Below are 15,756 nucleotides of genomic sequence, written 5' to 3'. Positions count from 1 at the left end.
CATTTCAGTGACTGTACTTTTTCACTACTTCAACTTCTACTGGAGTATTTTTCAACACTAGTGTCTGTACTTCTACCCAAGTAGAGAATGTCTGTACTTTCCCACCTCTGGGCAGATGTGACACAACCACCCAACTGCTGCAAGGTAGAGCCCCCTCATCGCCAAAAGCCTCAGTGTCTAACTTGCAGTTTATATCTCTATCACTAAGTCTTTATCTCCTTTGCTATCACTAACTCTATCTCTGTCCCTATCTTATCTACGTCTCTATCAAAAACAGTATCTCTATTTTTATCTTCATCTCTGTTGTTATCTATATCTGCCATCAGTGAGGTTTACAGAAGAAACAAAACAATTGAGTGGCAGCTCTCTGGGTGAAAAATGTGCTTTTGATGCCAGAGGCAAGCTATCATCATCAATATGAACCAGCAGCTTGTTGAATCTATGCCATGTTGTATTGAAGTAGTTCTGAAAGCAAAACTCAGTCCAGTGATAACAAGGTGTCTTTACTAAAGTGTCCTGAGATATACAGCGGTAATGTATAACAATGGGATCAAGAAGATGAAGGAACAAATAAAGAAAGAAATGATAATAATAATAAGCATTGTGACGCGCTAAAAACTAGCAGTCATCTTGTGAAGGTGTGAATTTGGGTCACCAAAAGCTGTCTTGCACTTTGAAGTATTATCTAGCTGTCTAGATTTTAAGCAGACTCCTGATAAAGATCTCACTTGAGGACGTACAGGAAGTGAAATCTGCTTTTCTACTGTGCTCCTCATTATAAGACTGCTGACTTTAAGACAGTTAGTTTATCTCTGAACATCTAAAGGGATCACATCAATAAAAAAATCAAAAAAAAGAGTTCCTGACTTGACGTGTTTGGAAGATACAACACTGAGATATCACCATGTCAGGTGAATACATTTTAATAGTAATGCAGAATTTAGTATATTTAAAGTGTAATATTTTTCAGAGTTCTTAAAAATATATTTTTAATAATGTGTAACGTTCACAGCTGTACAAGTTGCCGCAGGGATTCAAAACCAAATGCTATAATTGAAATTATATCACAATTAGTTCATGATTGCTATTTCTAAATTTAGTCTACACGTTTGTTTTTTATTTTAGTCTACTGTGTTTGAAGATAATTTTTGAAATTATTCAAAAGATATGCATTGCCACAATGTCTTGTGGTTGACCTTTATATCTACAATCATCTCACCCACAAACATGTATTTTTTTAAGGTAGACAATAGAGTTGTACAATGATAATTATGTTAAATAATATCACTATGACCAAAACATACTAGCGTGAAAAATAATCATTAACAAACAGGCCAAATTGAATAGTAACGTTTATTACGCCTGCTGAAATGAGCAGGTTTATGATTGTACAAGCTGACGCTGGGTTTATGGGTTTAAAGCCTTTTATGACCTTTCTTCAGAATAGTTACAGGTTTAAATCATAGCCAAGGAGACTTAAATCCTACTTTAATACAGGAGCGTCACATTATGGATTGATGTGAAGTGGTGAGAACTTTCCTAAGGAGGGAGTACCTGTGACAACCAAAAGGTGGCAATCAATTATCAACTGGCTGGGGGCCAAAAGCCCAATGCAGCAGAGCTGAATGGAGTAGCATTTGTGGTGCTCATGGTTAAGGAAATTTCCCTTTTCAAACAGCAACATGTCGGCAAGAATACTACTGCTACTACTTTAACTAGCACGTTCTTCTTCTGTCCCAATAAAAACGGATGAAGCAGCAATACTATTTAATTTTCTATTCACCTTCCTCAGGAGACAAAAAGCAAAAATTTATATATATATATATATATATATATATATATATATATATATATATATAAATTTTTTTTCTTTATCCAGATAATACAATTAACTTTACATTTGATCAACTTGCATATGTTTTTTGACTATGCATCTAAATATTACAAACAGAGTTGAAAGACTATTACTGATACTACTACTAGTACTAATGACATCATTCTCTCTCTCTCAGCAGAATTTAATGACAGAGAAGACAATTATGGCAATTACAGTGATTTTGATTATGGAGACTATGCTCCAGCCAACTCCACCGATGTAAAGGAATTCAGCCAAGTGTTTCTTGCTATTCTCTACAGTTCGGTTTTCATCCTGGGCTTCATAGGTACGTGCGTCTTCTTGTGTCTATATTGTGGGGATTGTATTGTATTTACACATTGCAGGGACCTGTTGTCCCTTATGGGAACAGAAAGCACGTTTTAGGCCTAAACTCTGTATGCAGGTGTGTTTATGTGCAACACAACAACATGAGACCGACAGAGAGAAAGAGACAGAAAGAATATGTAACAGTGTGACATTTACACTTATTGCATCTTTTCTCCCAAAGGTAACGGACTAGTGGTGTGTGTCCTGGTGAAGCATCGCAATCAGAGCAACCTGACAGACATCTGCCTCTTCAACCTGGCTCTCTCTGACCTCCTCTTCGTCTTCATGCTGCCTTTCTTCTCTCACAATACCAGGGTTGGCCAGTGGACCTTTGGAGACTTCATGTGCCGTTTGATCTCTGGCTCTCACCACATTGGCTTCTTCAGCAGCATCTTCTTCATGGTTGTCATGACGCTGGACCGCTACATGATCATCATGCACGCTCACAGGGTTGCACGTTATCGCACAAAGAAGGCAGCCATCATTCTGACCGTGCTCGTTTGGATGCTGAGCTTGTTTGTGTCTCTGCCGGATTTTATCTTCATACAGGAAACAAAAGAGTCCCAGAAGTTTGAATGTGACTATCCTAAGGAGAGCAAAGTCTGGGAGCATTACAACCTGTTCACCACAAATGTGCTGGGTCTTGTGATTCCCGTGCTGGTGATGGTAGGTTGCTACTCCAGGATCATCCCCAGGCTGGTAAACATGAGAACCGCAAAGAAGCACCGCATCGTCAAGCTGATCATCTGTATAGTGGTTGTATTCTTCTTCCTCTGGGCTCCATATAACATTTCCCTTTTCCTGGAGTTTCTTCAGGAAAGAGAAATAATCCTCAATGATGAAACCTGGTACAACAATGTAAAGCTGTCAATAACAGTGACCGAAGCCTTAGCTTACACTCACTGCTGTCTGAATCCCATCATTTATGCTTTTGTGGGAGAGAAGTTTATGAGACGAGCCTTGCAGCTGCTGAAAAAGTTGATGCCTGGTTACAGCAGAGATCTGACAGACAGCTCATTCAGGAGGAGCTCAGTTATGTCCAGGGGCTCTGAAATCACCTCCTCCTTTAAACTGTAGGAGGTGGAGGGCAGTTGTAAGTATTTTGTCATGAATGTTTCACCCTGTTATTACTGCAGACCGTGCATCATGTTCGTATTGTTCATTTGGTCACTTCTATCTGACAAATACCACAGTGTTCTTCACCTGTGAGTCACCTTCAAAATGTCTCTGTACACTTTTGGACCCTTTGCATTTACATTGGTTTATATTTGATTCTGACCATAAGATTGTAGAAGTAAATTCTGCCTACTTATAAAATTAACATGTTAGCACTGCTAACTGCTTTATAGAATCTCAAGTATCTTACTATGTGATGCCCTTCCTTGTTTTGCTCAGGCTGACTTACATTAGATGGTCCATTAAACTGAACCTGCTGTTTATAGCAACTTGTAACAGTTTGCTTTGTTCTTCACACATTTTTAATGAGTTTGCTATTTTGCAGAAATGCACCAAAAATAGCGTACAACAGTTTTAGATTTTCTTTAAGCAAAAGAAGATGTGAAATAGCTGCATGTGTGAATCGTAATTTTCTCTACTTCCACGTTGTTTTCTGATGTTCAGCCTTATATAGTTCTTTTGTTTGTAGTATTATGTTGTGGATCCTTGTATTTGTCATTGTTTACCAATGGAGCTGATTGGAGTCAGGCATCCAATCATCTGCTTTCCGGATTTTGTATTATTGCTTTGCTAAGACAATAAATGATACTGCAGATCTCGAACTCATGTCACATGAAGGTCATAAAGTGGACTGTCATGTTGGAGAAGTACATTATTGCTTTTGAGAAGAATATTTGCAGCGAGCATGTTCTTCTGTTTCTCATTATTATTGTAATGACAAATTCTGTACACAGTGATGAAAACAAAGAAGATCAAAAGTTCTTTGAGATGGAGGTAGTTGTTCACATTCATAAAACAGCAGCATGATGTCATATAGAGGAACATTAGTGGAGGTAGACTTTATCAATAGTTAGAATATTCAGGGAAAGTTGATCAAGTTAAGCTTTCGAATTATTTTTGTTAGTAAAGATTAGTATTATAGATTTTTTTAACAAGTATTATTTTTTGAAACGAAACAAACAAAACAACTCTTTATCTGAAAACATTTTTCAGTGTCTCTTTATTTTTACTCATATTAACACAAAAGGCCAGTTTTGCTGAAAAATACAACTCCTTTGTCTGGTGAAAGTACGTTTTAGGATAAGCAGTAACAAGCCCCTTCATGTCCTTAAATTAAATAAATTCTTTTTAAAAAAAGAATAAAGGCGTGATGAGTCCTTTAGGTGTACAAATGGAATAGTTTTGCCACTGCATCAAATATTACCTGGAAACAGTTCAGTAATCCAAAAATAATGGGTTTTTTCCCCATGTAGAATTCAAATACTTGGAATTTTCATATTTTCACATATAGTATGTTAATAAAAGGTTCAAAGGATATGAGTGACAACTGTTGCAAAACTGAACAGATTGTGTCACTACATGCAGACATGGTGAAGTTCACCCAATGAAGTTCAAGGTGAGCATCAAAATGTCAAAGAAAGCTGACTTAAGGGACGTTGAAGACAGGATGGTTTGCAGTGCCAAAGGGGATGGTGTATGTACTTCAGAAAATGAAAATGAGCATTCAGACATGCAGTCGTGGTCAAGTCAACCTGCTAAAGTTCACAGTGAGCATCAGAATAGAGAACATTTCTGCTAAAGTGTCCTGTGAGTGTAGAATCTATGATGAGCAGCCGGGCTGTACGACAGTGAGACCGAGAAGAGGAAGAAACAAACAATAATAGTAACGAAAATGATACTAATAAAGTCTCTTGTACTTTATATAAAAACCAGCAATCATTTTGTAAAGGTGTGAATTTGTACCACCATATGCTGTGTTGTTCTTTGAAGTATTTGTAATGACCTCACTTAAGGACAAACAGGAAGTGAAATCTGCTTTTCTTATTTTGCACTTCTCATGATCAGATTGCTGACTTTAAGACTGTTAGTTAATTCCTCCATATCTAAAGAGATCACATCAATAAAACACGAAAAAAACAAGCCTTGTGTTGTGTTTGGAACAAAGAGAACAACAAAGTCTGGGAGCGTTACAACCTGTTCACCACAAATGTGCTGGGTCTTGTGATTCCCGTGCTGGTGATGGTAGGTTGCTACTCCAGGATCATCCCCAGGCTGGTAAACATGAGGACCACGAAGAAGCACCGCATCGTCAAGCTGATAATTTGTTTAGTGGTTGTATTTTTCTTGCTCTGGGCTCCATATAACATTTCCTTTTCCTGGAGTTTCTTCAGGAAAGAGAAATAATCCTCAATGATGGAACATGGGAGTAGCAGTAACCGAGGCCTTTGCTTACACTCACTGCTGCCTGAACCCCATCATTTATGCTTTTGTGGGAGAGAAGTTTATGATACGAGCCTTGCAGCTGCTGAAAAAGTTGATGCCTGCAGAGATGTGTTAGACAACTCATTTAGTACACATTCAAATCCTCTGATGTCACCTCCACTTTTATCTAGTAACTTTTTTTGCTCATTACTTCACAATGTAACACCCCTGTGTCAGATGTTATTGGGATTCAGTGCTGCATAAATGAAACTGAACTGAACTGAAGGTGGAGGGCAGACGAAACTCGTGTGACATGAATGTTTCACCTTGTTATTACTGCAGGCCGTGTCTTGTTCATGTTCTTTTTGTTTGTTTGGTCACTTCCTTGTTCTGCTCAGGCTAAATGAAACTTTTTGGTCTGTTAAACTGAGCCTGCTGTGTATAGAATCTGTAACAGTTTGATTTCTTCACACATTTTTTTCATGAGCTTCCATGTTTGCAGAAAAATATAAAAAAAAGGGCCTAAAATGGTTTCAGATCTCCTTTGTACAAAACTTGCTCATTGCCTTACTGTCATTCCTATTTATACCTACTTCCACATTTTCATGTTTTATACTCTTCTTCTTCACTTGTTCTACGTTATGGTTCCTCATATTTGTCATTACTTGGTACTCGGATTGATTCAAGTCAGACATCCATTCATTTCTTATCCCGATTTTGTTTTCTTGAAACAATAAATGATAATGCAAATCTTGAACTTACATCAAATGAAGGTCATAAATTGGATTGTCATGTTGGAGAAGTGCATTGTTCATTCTGAGAATATATTTGCAGTGAGAATGTTACTGCATTGACAAAATCTGTAGTGAAAGTGAAAATTAAATCTGCATTTCCTCTTTTTTGTGCTTCTCGTTATCAGACTGCTGACTTTAAGACAGTCAATCTCTGCACATCTAAAGAGATCACATCAATAAAAAAAACAAAAAGGAGAAGCCTTGAATTATAATTCCTGACTTCACCTGATTTAAAACGACATCACTGCTATATGACCATGTCAGGTAAATATCTTTGAACAGTAATACAAAGTATATATATATATAAAATTCCCCGCTCGCCCCTGCGGGCAGTCAATTCTTCAAGCTTGGGTCCTCTACCAGAGGCCTGGAAGCTTGAGGGTCCTGCCAGTAGGTGTGAACCATGTAGGGGCCTAGTGCTGTCCAACTCTTCATACTGGAGACACTTCCTTGGATATCTGCCACTGTGATGGTTACTGGACTCTGTTCAGGGAGGTTGCTGTGGTTTGTCCTCAGATAAGATAAGATAAGATAACCTTTATTAGTCCCACACGTGGGAAATTTGTTTTGTCACAGCAGGAAGTGGACAGTGCAAAAGTTATGAGGCAAAAATTAGAATACAATAAGAATAAATACAGTACACAACTGTACAGAATAGAATAAAATAAAATACTATATACAGTAGAATAAAATAAAATAAATATACAATAAGATAAAAATAGAATACAAATACAAATACTATATACAACTGAGTAAAAATACATCCACTAGCCATAGATCCACTAGCCACTGAGCATTGCCGTTATGGGTTGCGTCCTTCTCCCATATGCTCTTCCAGTATTGTTCCGTATTGTTCACTTGCCACTGAGAGTACACCTTGGATGGTTCTGTGGAGAACAGCGTTTGGTACCGGGCCGGTACCAAACGACTCACGGACTGGTACCGGTCCGAGGCCCGGGGGTTGGGGACCACTGCGCTATACAAATACAGGCCATTTACGATTTAGTTCAGCTGGCACCAGTCCACAAAGTCTTTGGTCAGTCCTCTGTACTCCTTGTCGTCCCCATCAGTGATGAGGCCGACTATTGCAGAGTCATAAGAGAATAGTGATGGGTCGTTCGCGAACGAAATGGCTCTTAGAGCCGGCTCCTTATCGCGAGCCGTCACGTGGGTTTTCTTTCTTTTTTTTTTCTCTCAGCCTCTCTCTCGCACTTTTTTTCCGCTTCACTCAGCAAGCGAGCCTTGTGCTTTACGCTGGGCAGAGGGGGGAGGGGCGGTAATTACACTCAGTAACACAGGAACAGATCCAGAGGGGGAGAGAGAGAAAGAGAGCCAGGGACAACAACGTCACATTAGAAAGGTATAGTAATCATCGACAACTATTTTCGGTTGCAGATGATAAAGGATTCATCAAGTTTATTCATGCAGGCCCATATGACAGATAATGTGCATGTTTCTTTTTGTTTTTATATTTTAATTTATATTTAATTGTGTTGTGGTTTGCAGTGTTTTGTGTTGTTTCACTTTAAATTTGTAAAAGGAAAAAGCTGAAAATTTAAATACTTAAAAGTTGAAATGTGAATAGTTGATTTTTGTATTATATGATTTACTTATTATATTTTATATGGAGTGAATAAATAAAAGTATATTTACAGTGGCCCCTAGAGACAAAGCACATACAAACTTCAAATCACGTACGAACTCTGAAGCATGTACAAACTCCAAAACACGTAAAAACTCCAAAACACGTAAAAAGACGTACAAACTCCAAAACACGTAAAAACTCAGAAGCACATAAAAACTCAAAACACGTACAAAAGACAACAGAAGTGCTCCAGGATGCTAGGGGCAGTGTTGAACTTATACCGAGTGGCTACACAAGCCAGCAAGTACCAACGACCGGATTTGGTGTGTGGTAATAACCGGTAAATGAACATTTTTTTTTTAATTATTTGAATATATATATGAGTGCCTGTGTATAAATACACAAAGAATACACATATGCTTTCAATTGTGTAATTTAAGTGATCTAGTAGCTCTGCTTTGGAAGTTCAGTTCATGCTAGAAATGTGTCTTGGAGTTTGTACGTGTTTTGTCTCTAGGGACCACCGCATATATTTATATATAAACATATATATATATAAAACCACTTTTTTTTACGTTAGTAATTCCTTTTGTGCATAATTTTATAATATTGTTAATAATAAATTAATTAAAGCAACAAAACAACCTGAAGAGCCGGTTCGGAGCCGAAAGAGCCGGCTCTTTTTAGTGAGCTGATGAAGAAAATATAATCTGATCAAACATTATTCAGCTTTAAATATTGTTCAGCTTTAAAGTTACTGTGCAACTGTGTAATAAAAATGTGCTCACAGCTTTAAAGTTACTGTGCAACTGTGTGCTCACGACTTTGGCCTTGAGAGCGATAAGAAGCGATCGCCTCATCCTGCAGGCGAAAGATATCTGCAAGCGAAGAGACTAGAACACTCAAGGCCGCTTTCCTTTTATGGAGTTGTTTTTCTGCTAATGCAGCACTTTCCTCACAACCCCCTCCTTAGGTTTTAGAGAATATATACCCATCCTCACAGAAAATATCAGGAATCTCTTGATGTGAGCTGTTTTTGAGAGGTTGTCTCTGTCTCAATAAAAGTTCACTGATTCCCCCATCTGCTGCAGGTGTCCGGTTGTCTTCATTCTCCGCCAGCCTGGTTAAGTCAATTCCTCCTTAACATCTAAAAGAACCTATTTAATGAAGGAAGACGGGTTCACTTTGTGTTTAATATTATTCTATTGCTGTTGTTGTTTTTTTTATATCCTTCAATTGGCGTCACGGAACAGGATCCGCTCCAGGCCAAACTGGAACGGGGGGGAGGACATCAGCCGTGGTCTGAGTGAACGGAGTTTGGACAAAAGCTGTGTGCACACAAAAACAAGGTAAGCAGACCTTTTATTTCTGCTATATTGAACATTATAAAAATACTTAGTGTCCAAACTCCTAGTAATTCATAACCAAAATTGTCTGGCTTACTTAAGGCTTGCTGAGAATCAGACAAGTGAATAAGAGATAAGTGAATAAGAAATAAGTGAATAAGTGAATAAAGATAAGAGTGAACTGAGGTCTGACCACGGTTGCGGCCGACGGGTCGCTCTCCGGTGTCGGATAAATACCTCAGCAGGTCTGGGACCTTGAAAGGGTTTATTAGTAACGCCTTTCTAAACAAATTAAAAGGTTAAAGGCCTTGAGAATATTTTTTAGTAATATTCTCTAAACTACAGAAGGGTTAGGAAGGCCCAGAGGACTTTATTAGAAAAGATCCTCTAAAACTTAAAAAAGAGAAGTACTGGTTGGAGTCCAAAAGGAGAGGTCCCTTTGATCAATAGGAGAAAACGGATCTCTTCTTAAAACCCCGATGATTTTAGTGTTTTAAATGTTTTGATGTTCTGTTTGATATTGGACACACATAAATACACGCTGAATGCTTGCTGTGGAACACTGGGCAGGACAGTTTGGTTCTCCGTGTTCACAGATTACACAATTAAAGGAACTAGGTTCCTCTTTTGGTTAAAATAATACACCACACATAGAATTTTTTTACACATTTATTACATACATAAGGAGGGTAATGAGTGACTGCAGGTAATGTATGAAGTGTGAATGAGACGTGTGAACAAGGTGACAACCAACTAGCACCCCTATCAGGAAGCTCTAGGCAAGGTTACCCGCCAGACTCCGGTTTGGTAGAAGCTTGGTAACACCTGAAGGGATATTTCAGTGCTGACTCACCTTTAAAGCAGCGCCCCAGCTGATTAGTGCCTAACAGAGGCAGAAACCCAGCTGGCCCAAATTCTCCTTTAAAATCAATAAAAGAACACTCCTCCATTGACAGTAAAATGGATGGAGAATTAGATCGACAAACTAATGATGATGGTTGGGGTCCCGGTGTTATTCTTAGCACATTGGGAGAACAATTAACATGTGTTGAGACAGTCATCAACTCCACACACCAGCCTAAAGAAGCAAAAAAGCAGAAAGAGTCATTGAGGAAAACAGCTGAAAGGTTAATGAAAGAAAAGGGAAAGAATGAGGGGAGTAGTGGTAATTGGGGAATAATTTGGCAGAATAAGGCTATGCAGGCAAAAGAGAAAGAGGAAGAAGCCAACTCAGCAGCAGCAGGTGCAGGTGTGATAAGCGGGGTGAGACACAGAAAGGAAGCAGATAAGCACGCAGGCCGCAAAGCTAAATTTAATCACTGGGTGTGTTTATGGGAAACTGCAAAACCACACATGAAGAAAAATAGGTCTCAGCCACCTCCCTATTCTGCCTCAGTCCAGACTCCTCCCTCGGCAGGCATATATCCGGTACTTAATATCTCTGGTGGAATAATGACTATTGGAGAAGAACCGCCCGTAGCTCCAACTCCCATAGATACCAAGCATTTTTGCCCAGGAAGCTCCTCTCTGTCGGCGACACCCTCAGCTAGTAGTAGAGCCCCCTCTTCCATCTCCCATTGTTCTGGAACCGGATCTGAGGGCCTAACTGACCCATTTGCGAGCGCACCATTTGCGGTTCGAATGAACAGACAGGAACCCACTGAACAACAATTAACTGATCTAGAAGCAGCATTACGCAGCTGCTTAAATGAACGTAGGTCAGTGGTCCAGGTGAATAATCGTGTTGCGTCAGCCCCTCTTTCCCGGTCCAACCCATTTGCCAGCACTCCCGTCGCTGTTAAAGGAGATCTGACCGCTACTGCAAAAACTGAGCCTGGCACTTCACCAAATGTCACAGTTAACATGTCTTTGGTGGGCCGTCAGGATCCGGAAACACAGATGAGTTTAGCCCACGTTTTTGCTGACACTGCTACCCCACCAGGCGGGGGAAAAACTGAGGATACTGATGATGAACTCAGTGACCTTAACAATACACCCCCCTCTACCCCTCACAGTTTAGGATATCAGACTAGATCTAAGGGCCCTGTGCCTCAGCCTCCAGGCATGTTTCCCCTGGTCCAGACTAAAGCGCAACGTAGACCAGTGTATCAACCTTATTCATTCGGAGATGTCCAGGCCCTAGTGGACAAACTCCCTGACATAATGGAGGGAGGGAATGCCTGGCTGGCTGGTTTGGATAAATACACAGCTGGACAGGACCTCGCACTGGGAGATTTTAGAGCTATTATAACTAGGTGCACATCCCGATCTCAGGCAGCGGATCTGGAACAAAATGCGGGTACTACCACGCATGAGAACGAGGTGCCACTAATGCAGGCCTTGAGGTTTATTGGACCGGCCCTGCGCAAACAATTCCCACCCAAAAATCAAGGCACCTTACAGAAATTTAAATGGGAGGAAAAGCAAAATCCCACCCATTATCTAAATCAGGCTGTTGAAGACTGGGTGAACCATACAGGTCATCACCCCAGTAGGACTTGTTCACAGAGCATGTGGTTTAGAAGGGCGGTGCTGAGGGGCATTCCGGAGTCAGTAAGCCAGAAAATGGAGGATAATCCTGATTTGCAGGACTGTGACTTTGCAATCTGGAAGAAACATTTGATTTTTAATCTTAACAAAGTGCAGATTAAGTCTGATGATAAAGCGGAGAGCGTCGAAGATTTACAGTTGCAACTGTTGAAGGTTCAGCTGCAGAAAGCGAAAAACGACCTGGGTGGAAAAGGTGACAAGCCTAAAAAGCAGCTTGTGGCCGCTGCGGCTCCCCCTCCTGGTCCAGTTGCCCCTGATTTGTATCCGAACCCGTGGCCAGCTGATCCACAGCCCCCCCAGTATGGTGCTTATCACTCACCGGCCCCTTATGGGCAGAGAGGTTCCCCATTTGGAGGAAACAGAGGTGGTTTCAGGGGAAGAGGTCAGATGAGAGGTGGTAGGGGAGGCCAGATGTATGTTTGTTTCCGGTGTGGACAACCTGGACACTGGGCTAAAGCGTGCCCTTTGAACCCGGCTGCTGGAAGAGGCAGGGGAGCCCGTGGTGGGCCCTATCAGCAACATGGCCACAGAGGTGGACCTCGTGGTGCTTTAGTTGAAGTGCCCCCGGCCCCACAGATGCCTGTGATGGGGTGGGAGTACTACGAGGGTGGTCCCCAGCTATAGGACACCCCACAGACTGCCCAGGACAGTGAAGGGACAACGGCGGACCCTATGCTGTCCGTAACTGTAGATAAAAGAAGAAGCAGCTTTTTAGTGGACACTGGAGCTACGTACTCCACCATTAAGGATGTTGCTCGTGAAAGACTTACTGACAGAGTGACTACAGTGGTGGGCATATCTGGGGAACCTAAAACTCTGCCTTACACCGTGCCTCTCCCCACAACGGTTGGAGATCAGACTTTGTTACACAGCTATGTTTGTTCAAAACAGGCGCCTGTGAATTTACTGGGAAGAGACTTGTTGATTAAATTAGGAGCCACAATACTCTGCTCTTCACAAGGCCTAACTGTGACTCTCCCTACTGGTGTTGTGCTTCCCTGTTCTAATGGGCCAGAGGGAGGTGGTCAGTTTCTGCTGCAACCCTCCTCCTGTTTAGCGGACTCTGCTGACATCTACTGGGCATTATTGGAAGTTGAAACACCTGCTGAACCAGGAGTTTGGACTGCTTTTCAGCAATGGCGGCCGTGGCTCTCACTCCTGCATCCTTATGTCCCTCCCCCTGACCCACCTCATGTTACACTGTTTTATGACAGGCATGACACCACCTGGTACCAGCACATGTTCCAAGAGCAGTGTGAGGGGCGGGCTTGGTCTTTGAACATGTCATGCATTTTTGCGGCACCGGAGGGAGTGGCAGCAGCGGTTACTTTTACAACAGATCAATTACAGTGGTACATGATGTCTGATGAGGCAGCTCCCCATGTGTCACTGGCCTTACATCCTGGACACCAGGCTAAGGAGCTGGGTGGAATGGTTAAACGTTCCCTTGCGGCCACTGACTGGACACCTACAAAACTCCCACAGGTTTTGTTTTCTCCATCTACCAACACATACCAAATTTTAAATGATTGCTTTAATTCCTCAACACTGCAACATAGAGTGGTCAGCGGGTCACATGGCAGAGAACACACAGACCACTGTGATGCTGCGCCTTTACTCGACTCTCTTCCAGATTGTTTGTGGTCCCTTGGACCCACAGATGTAGGTTTAGTTGATGTGGAGCCAGTCTCTTTTCAACTGTCATCTGCTACCCCTTTGTGGCAGCCTCAGTACCCACACAAACCGGAGGCTGAGGCTGGGATTGCAGAAACAATTTCTGGTTTGGTCACTGCCGGTGTCCTGGAGCCCTCCTGCTCTAAGTGGAACACGCCCATCCTACCCGTTGAGAAAAAAGGCACGGGGAAGTTCAGAATGGCACATGATTTGAGAAGGATTAATGCCTTACTTGGCACTCCTACTTTGCCTGTGCCTAATCCTTATGTTGCCTTGACCAACCTCCCACCATCTCATGCCTGGTTCACCTGCATTGACTTGGCTAATGCCTTTTTCTGCCTCCCACTTCGTGAGTCACTGCGTGACATTTTCTCATTTACATTTAGAGGCCGACAATGGCGTTACACTCGCTTACCACAGGGATTTGCCCTCTCCCCAGGTCTGTTTAATCAGTGTTTGAAAGAACTTTTACAAACCTGCCCACTACCATCTGACTGTATGTTAATACAATATGTGGATGACCTTTTGCTGTCTGCTCCCACGGCTGACATCTGTTTGGAGGCCACCAGAGTGGTACTTCAACACCTGGCCAACACAGGTTTTAAAGTGAGCAAAAACAAACTACAGATTGCAAGAAAACAGGTTTCTTTTCTAGGCCGCATGGTCTCACAGTCCGGTATTTCCTTGTCCCCAGAACACAGGAACTCCATTTTGCACCATCCAAAACCTCTAACTGTAAAAGACATGTTGTCATTTTTGGGCCTGACTGGTTACAGCAGGACCTATGTCCCAGACTATGTTGGCCTTACTTCCCCTTTGCGCGCTTTGGTAAATGAACAAGGCATGAGAAACCTCTCCGCTCCCCTCTCATGGACTACAGAAACAGAACAGGCGTTTATAAAGTTAAAACAACAGCTTTCTGTCGCCTCTGACCTTGCTGTGCCAGATTATGCTTTGCCTTTTCATCTTGATGTTTCTGGAACTGGAACCCATATCAATGGTATCCTGTTCCAGAAAAAAGGGGGAGAGAGAAAAGTGTTGACATATGTAAGCGTAATGCTTGACAACACTGAAAAACGCCACCCACCGTGCACACAACACGTTTCTGGACTTGCAAAAATCATTCAGAAAACAGCACACATAGTGATGAACCACCCACTAAAAATTTTGACATCACACAGTGTGGTGGCCTACGTCTCTTCACAGGCCTTCACACTCACGTCACTCAGGCAGAGACGCCTCAGTACCATTTTGGAAGCACCACACATCACCTACTCACATGAAGGCATAAACATGGCTGATCACATGGGATCAGGAGAACCACATATGTGTGAAGAGGTTGTGCAGGTACAGGAGAAAATCAGGCCAGATTTGCAGGCAGAACCTCTAATGGATGCAGAAAAAGATTGGTTCACAGATGGATGTTGTTTCAGAACTGAAAGTGGAATGTTGAAGGCTGCATGGGCAATAGTGGAACAGACAGACATGAGATGGAAAACAGTGAAGGCAGAGCAGTTGACAGGACAACAGTCTGCACAGAGAGCTGAACTGAGAGCGGTGATTGAAGCCTTAAGGATGGGAAAGGGACAGAAAGTGAATATATACAGTGATTCAGCTTATGCTGTGGGAGCAGTGCATGTGGAGCTCAAGCAGTGGCTAAGAGCTGGTTTTTTGACAGCCAGCGGAAAGCCTATTAAACATGAGATGGAAATGAGGGAATTAGCGGAAGCACTGTTGTTACCTGTTAAGGTGGCAGTGGTAAAATGCAAAGGACACAGTGCCGGATTGGATTTAGTGGCATTAGGTAACAAACAGGCCGACTTAGTAGCTAAGCAGACAGCTGGTTACTTACCCTCCCTGATTATGGTAATGGACCCAGAAGCCACACCCCCTCCAGAAAGACCACCCATACAACTAGGCCTAGCCACAATCAGAGAGTTACAGGACAAAGCCAGCCCCCAGGAAAAATCATTATGGGTAACAAGAGGGGCCACAAACACAGACGTCTGGCGTGGCCCAGATGGAAGGCCCATTCTACCGCCAGGGGTCAGACAGACAGCAATGGAAGAGGCACATGGAGTGGGGCATGTGGGACCTGCACAAATGATGAGAAATTTAGCCGTCTGGTGGCACCCTTATTTAAAAGACATGACAAAATACATGGTTAAAACCTGTAAGGAGTGCAACCAATTTGGAATCAAGCCCGCCTTCAAGCCAATAGCAGGG

General features: G+C 42.0%; 1 protein-coding gene across 2 annotated transcripts; it reads left to right on the top strand.

The window, feature by feature from the left end:
• Positions 1-691: 691 nt before the first annotated feature.
• On the top strand, positions 692-6,509 carry LOC113032068 (C-C chemokine receptor type 5-like). 2 transcript variants are annotated; one of them, XM_080307811.1, is made up of 3 exons: positions 692-911; positions 2,016-2,162; positions 2,385-6,509. In XM_080307811.1, the coding sequence occupies exons 1-3, from the start codon at positions 905-907 to the stop codon at positions 3,278-3,280; spliced, it is 1,050 nt and encodes a 349-aa protein (XP_080163937.1). In that variant the 5' UTR covers positions 692-904; the 3' UTR covers positions 3,281-6,509. The 2 variants fall into 2 exon arrangements, with proteins under 2 accessions (XP_080163937.1, XP_080163936.1); XM_080307810.1 differs by having other exon boundaries at positions 2,013-2,162.
• The last annotated feature ends 9,247 nt before the right edge of the window (positions 6,510-15,756 follow it).

Source organism: Astatotilapia calliptera, chromosome 11, assembly GCF_964374335.1.
Source record: "Astatotilapia calliptera chromosome 11, fAstCal68.1, whole genome shotgun sequence".
NCBI lineage: Eukaryota > Metazoa > Chordata > Actinopteri > Cichliformes > Cichlidae > Astatotilapia > Astatotilapia calliptera.
The sequence above is the reverse complement of the archived record's forward strand: the minus strand, read 5'-3'. Positions and strand labels throughout refer to the sequence as shown.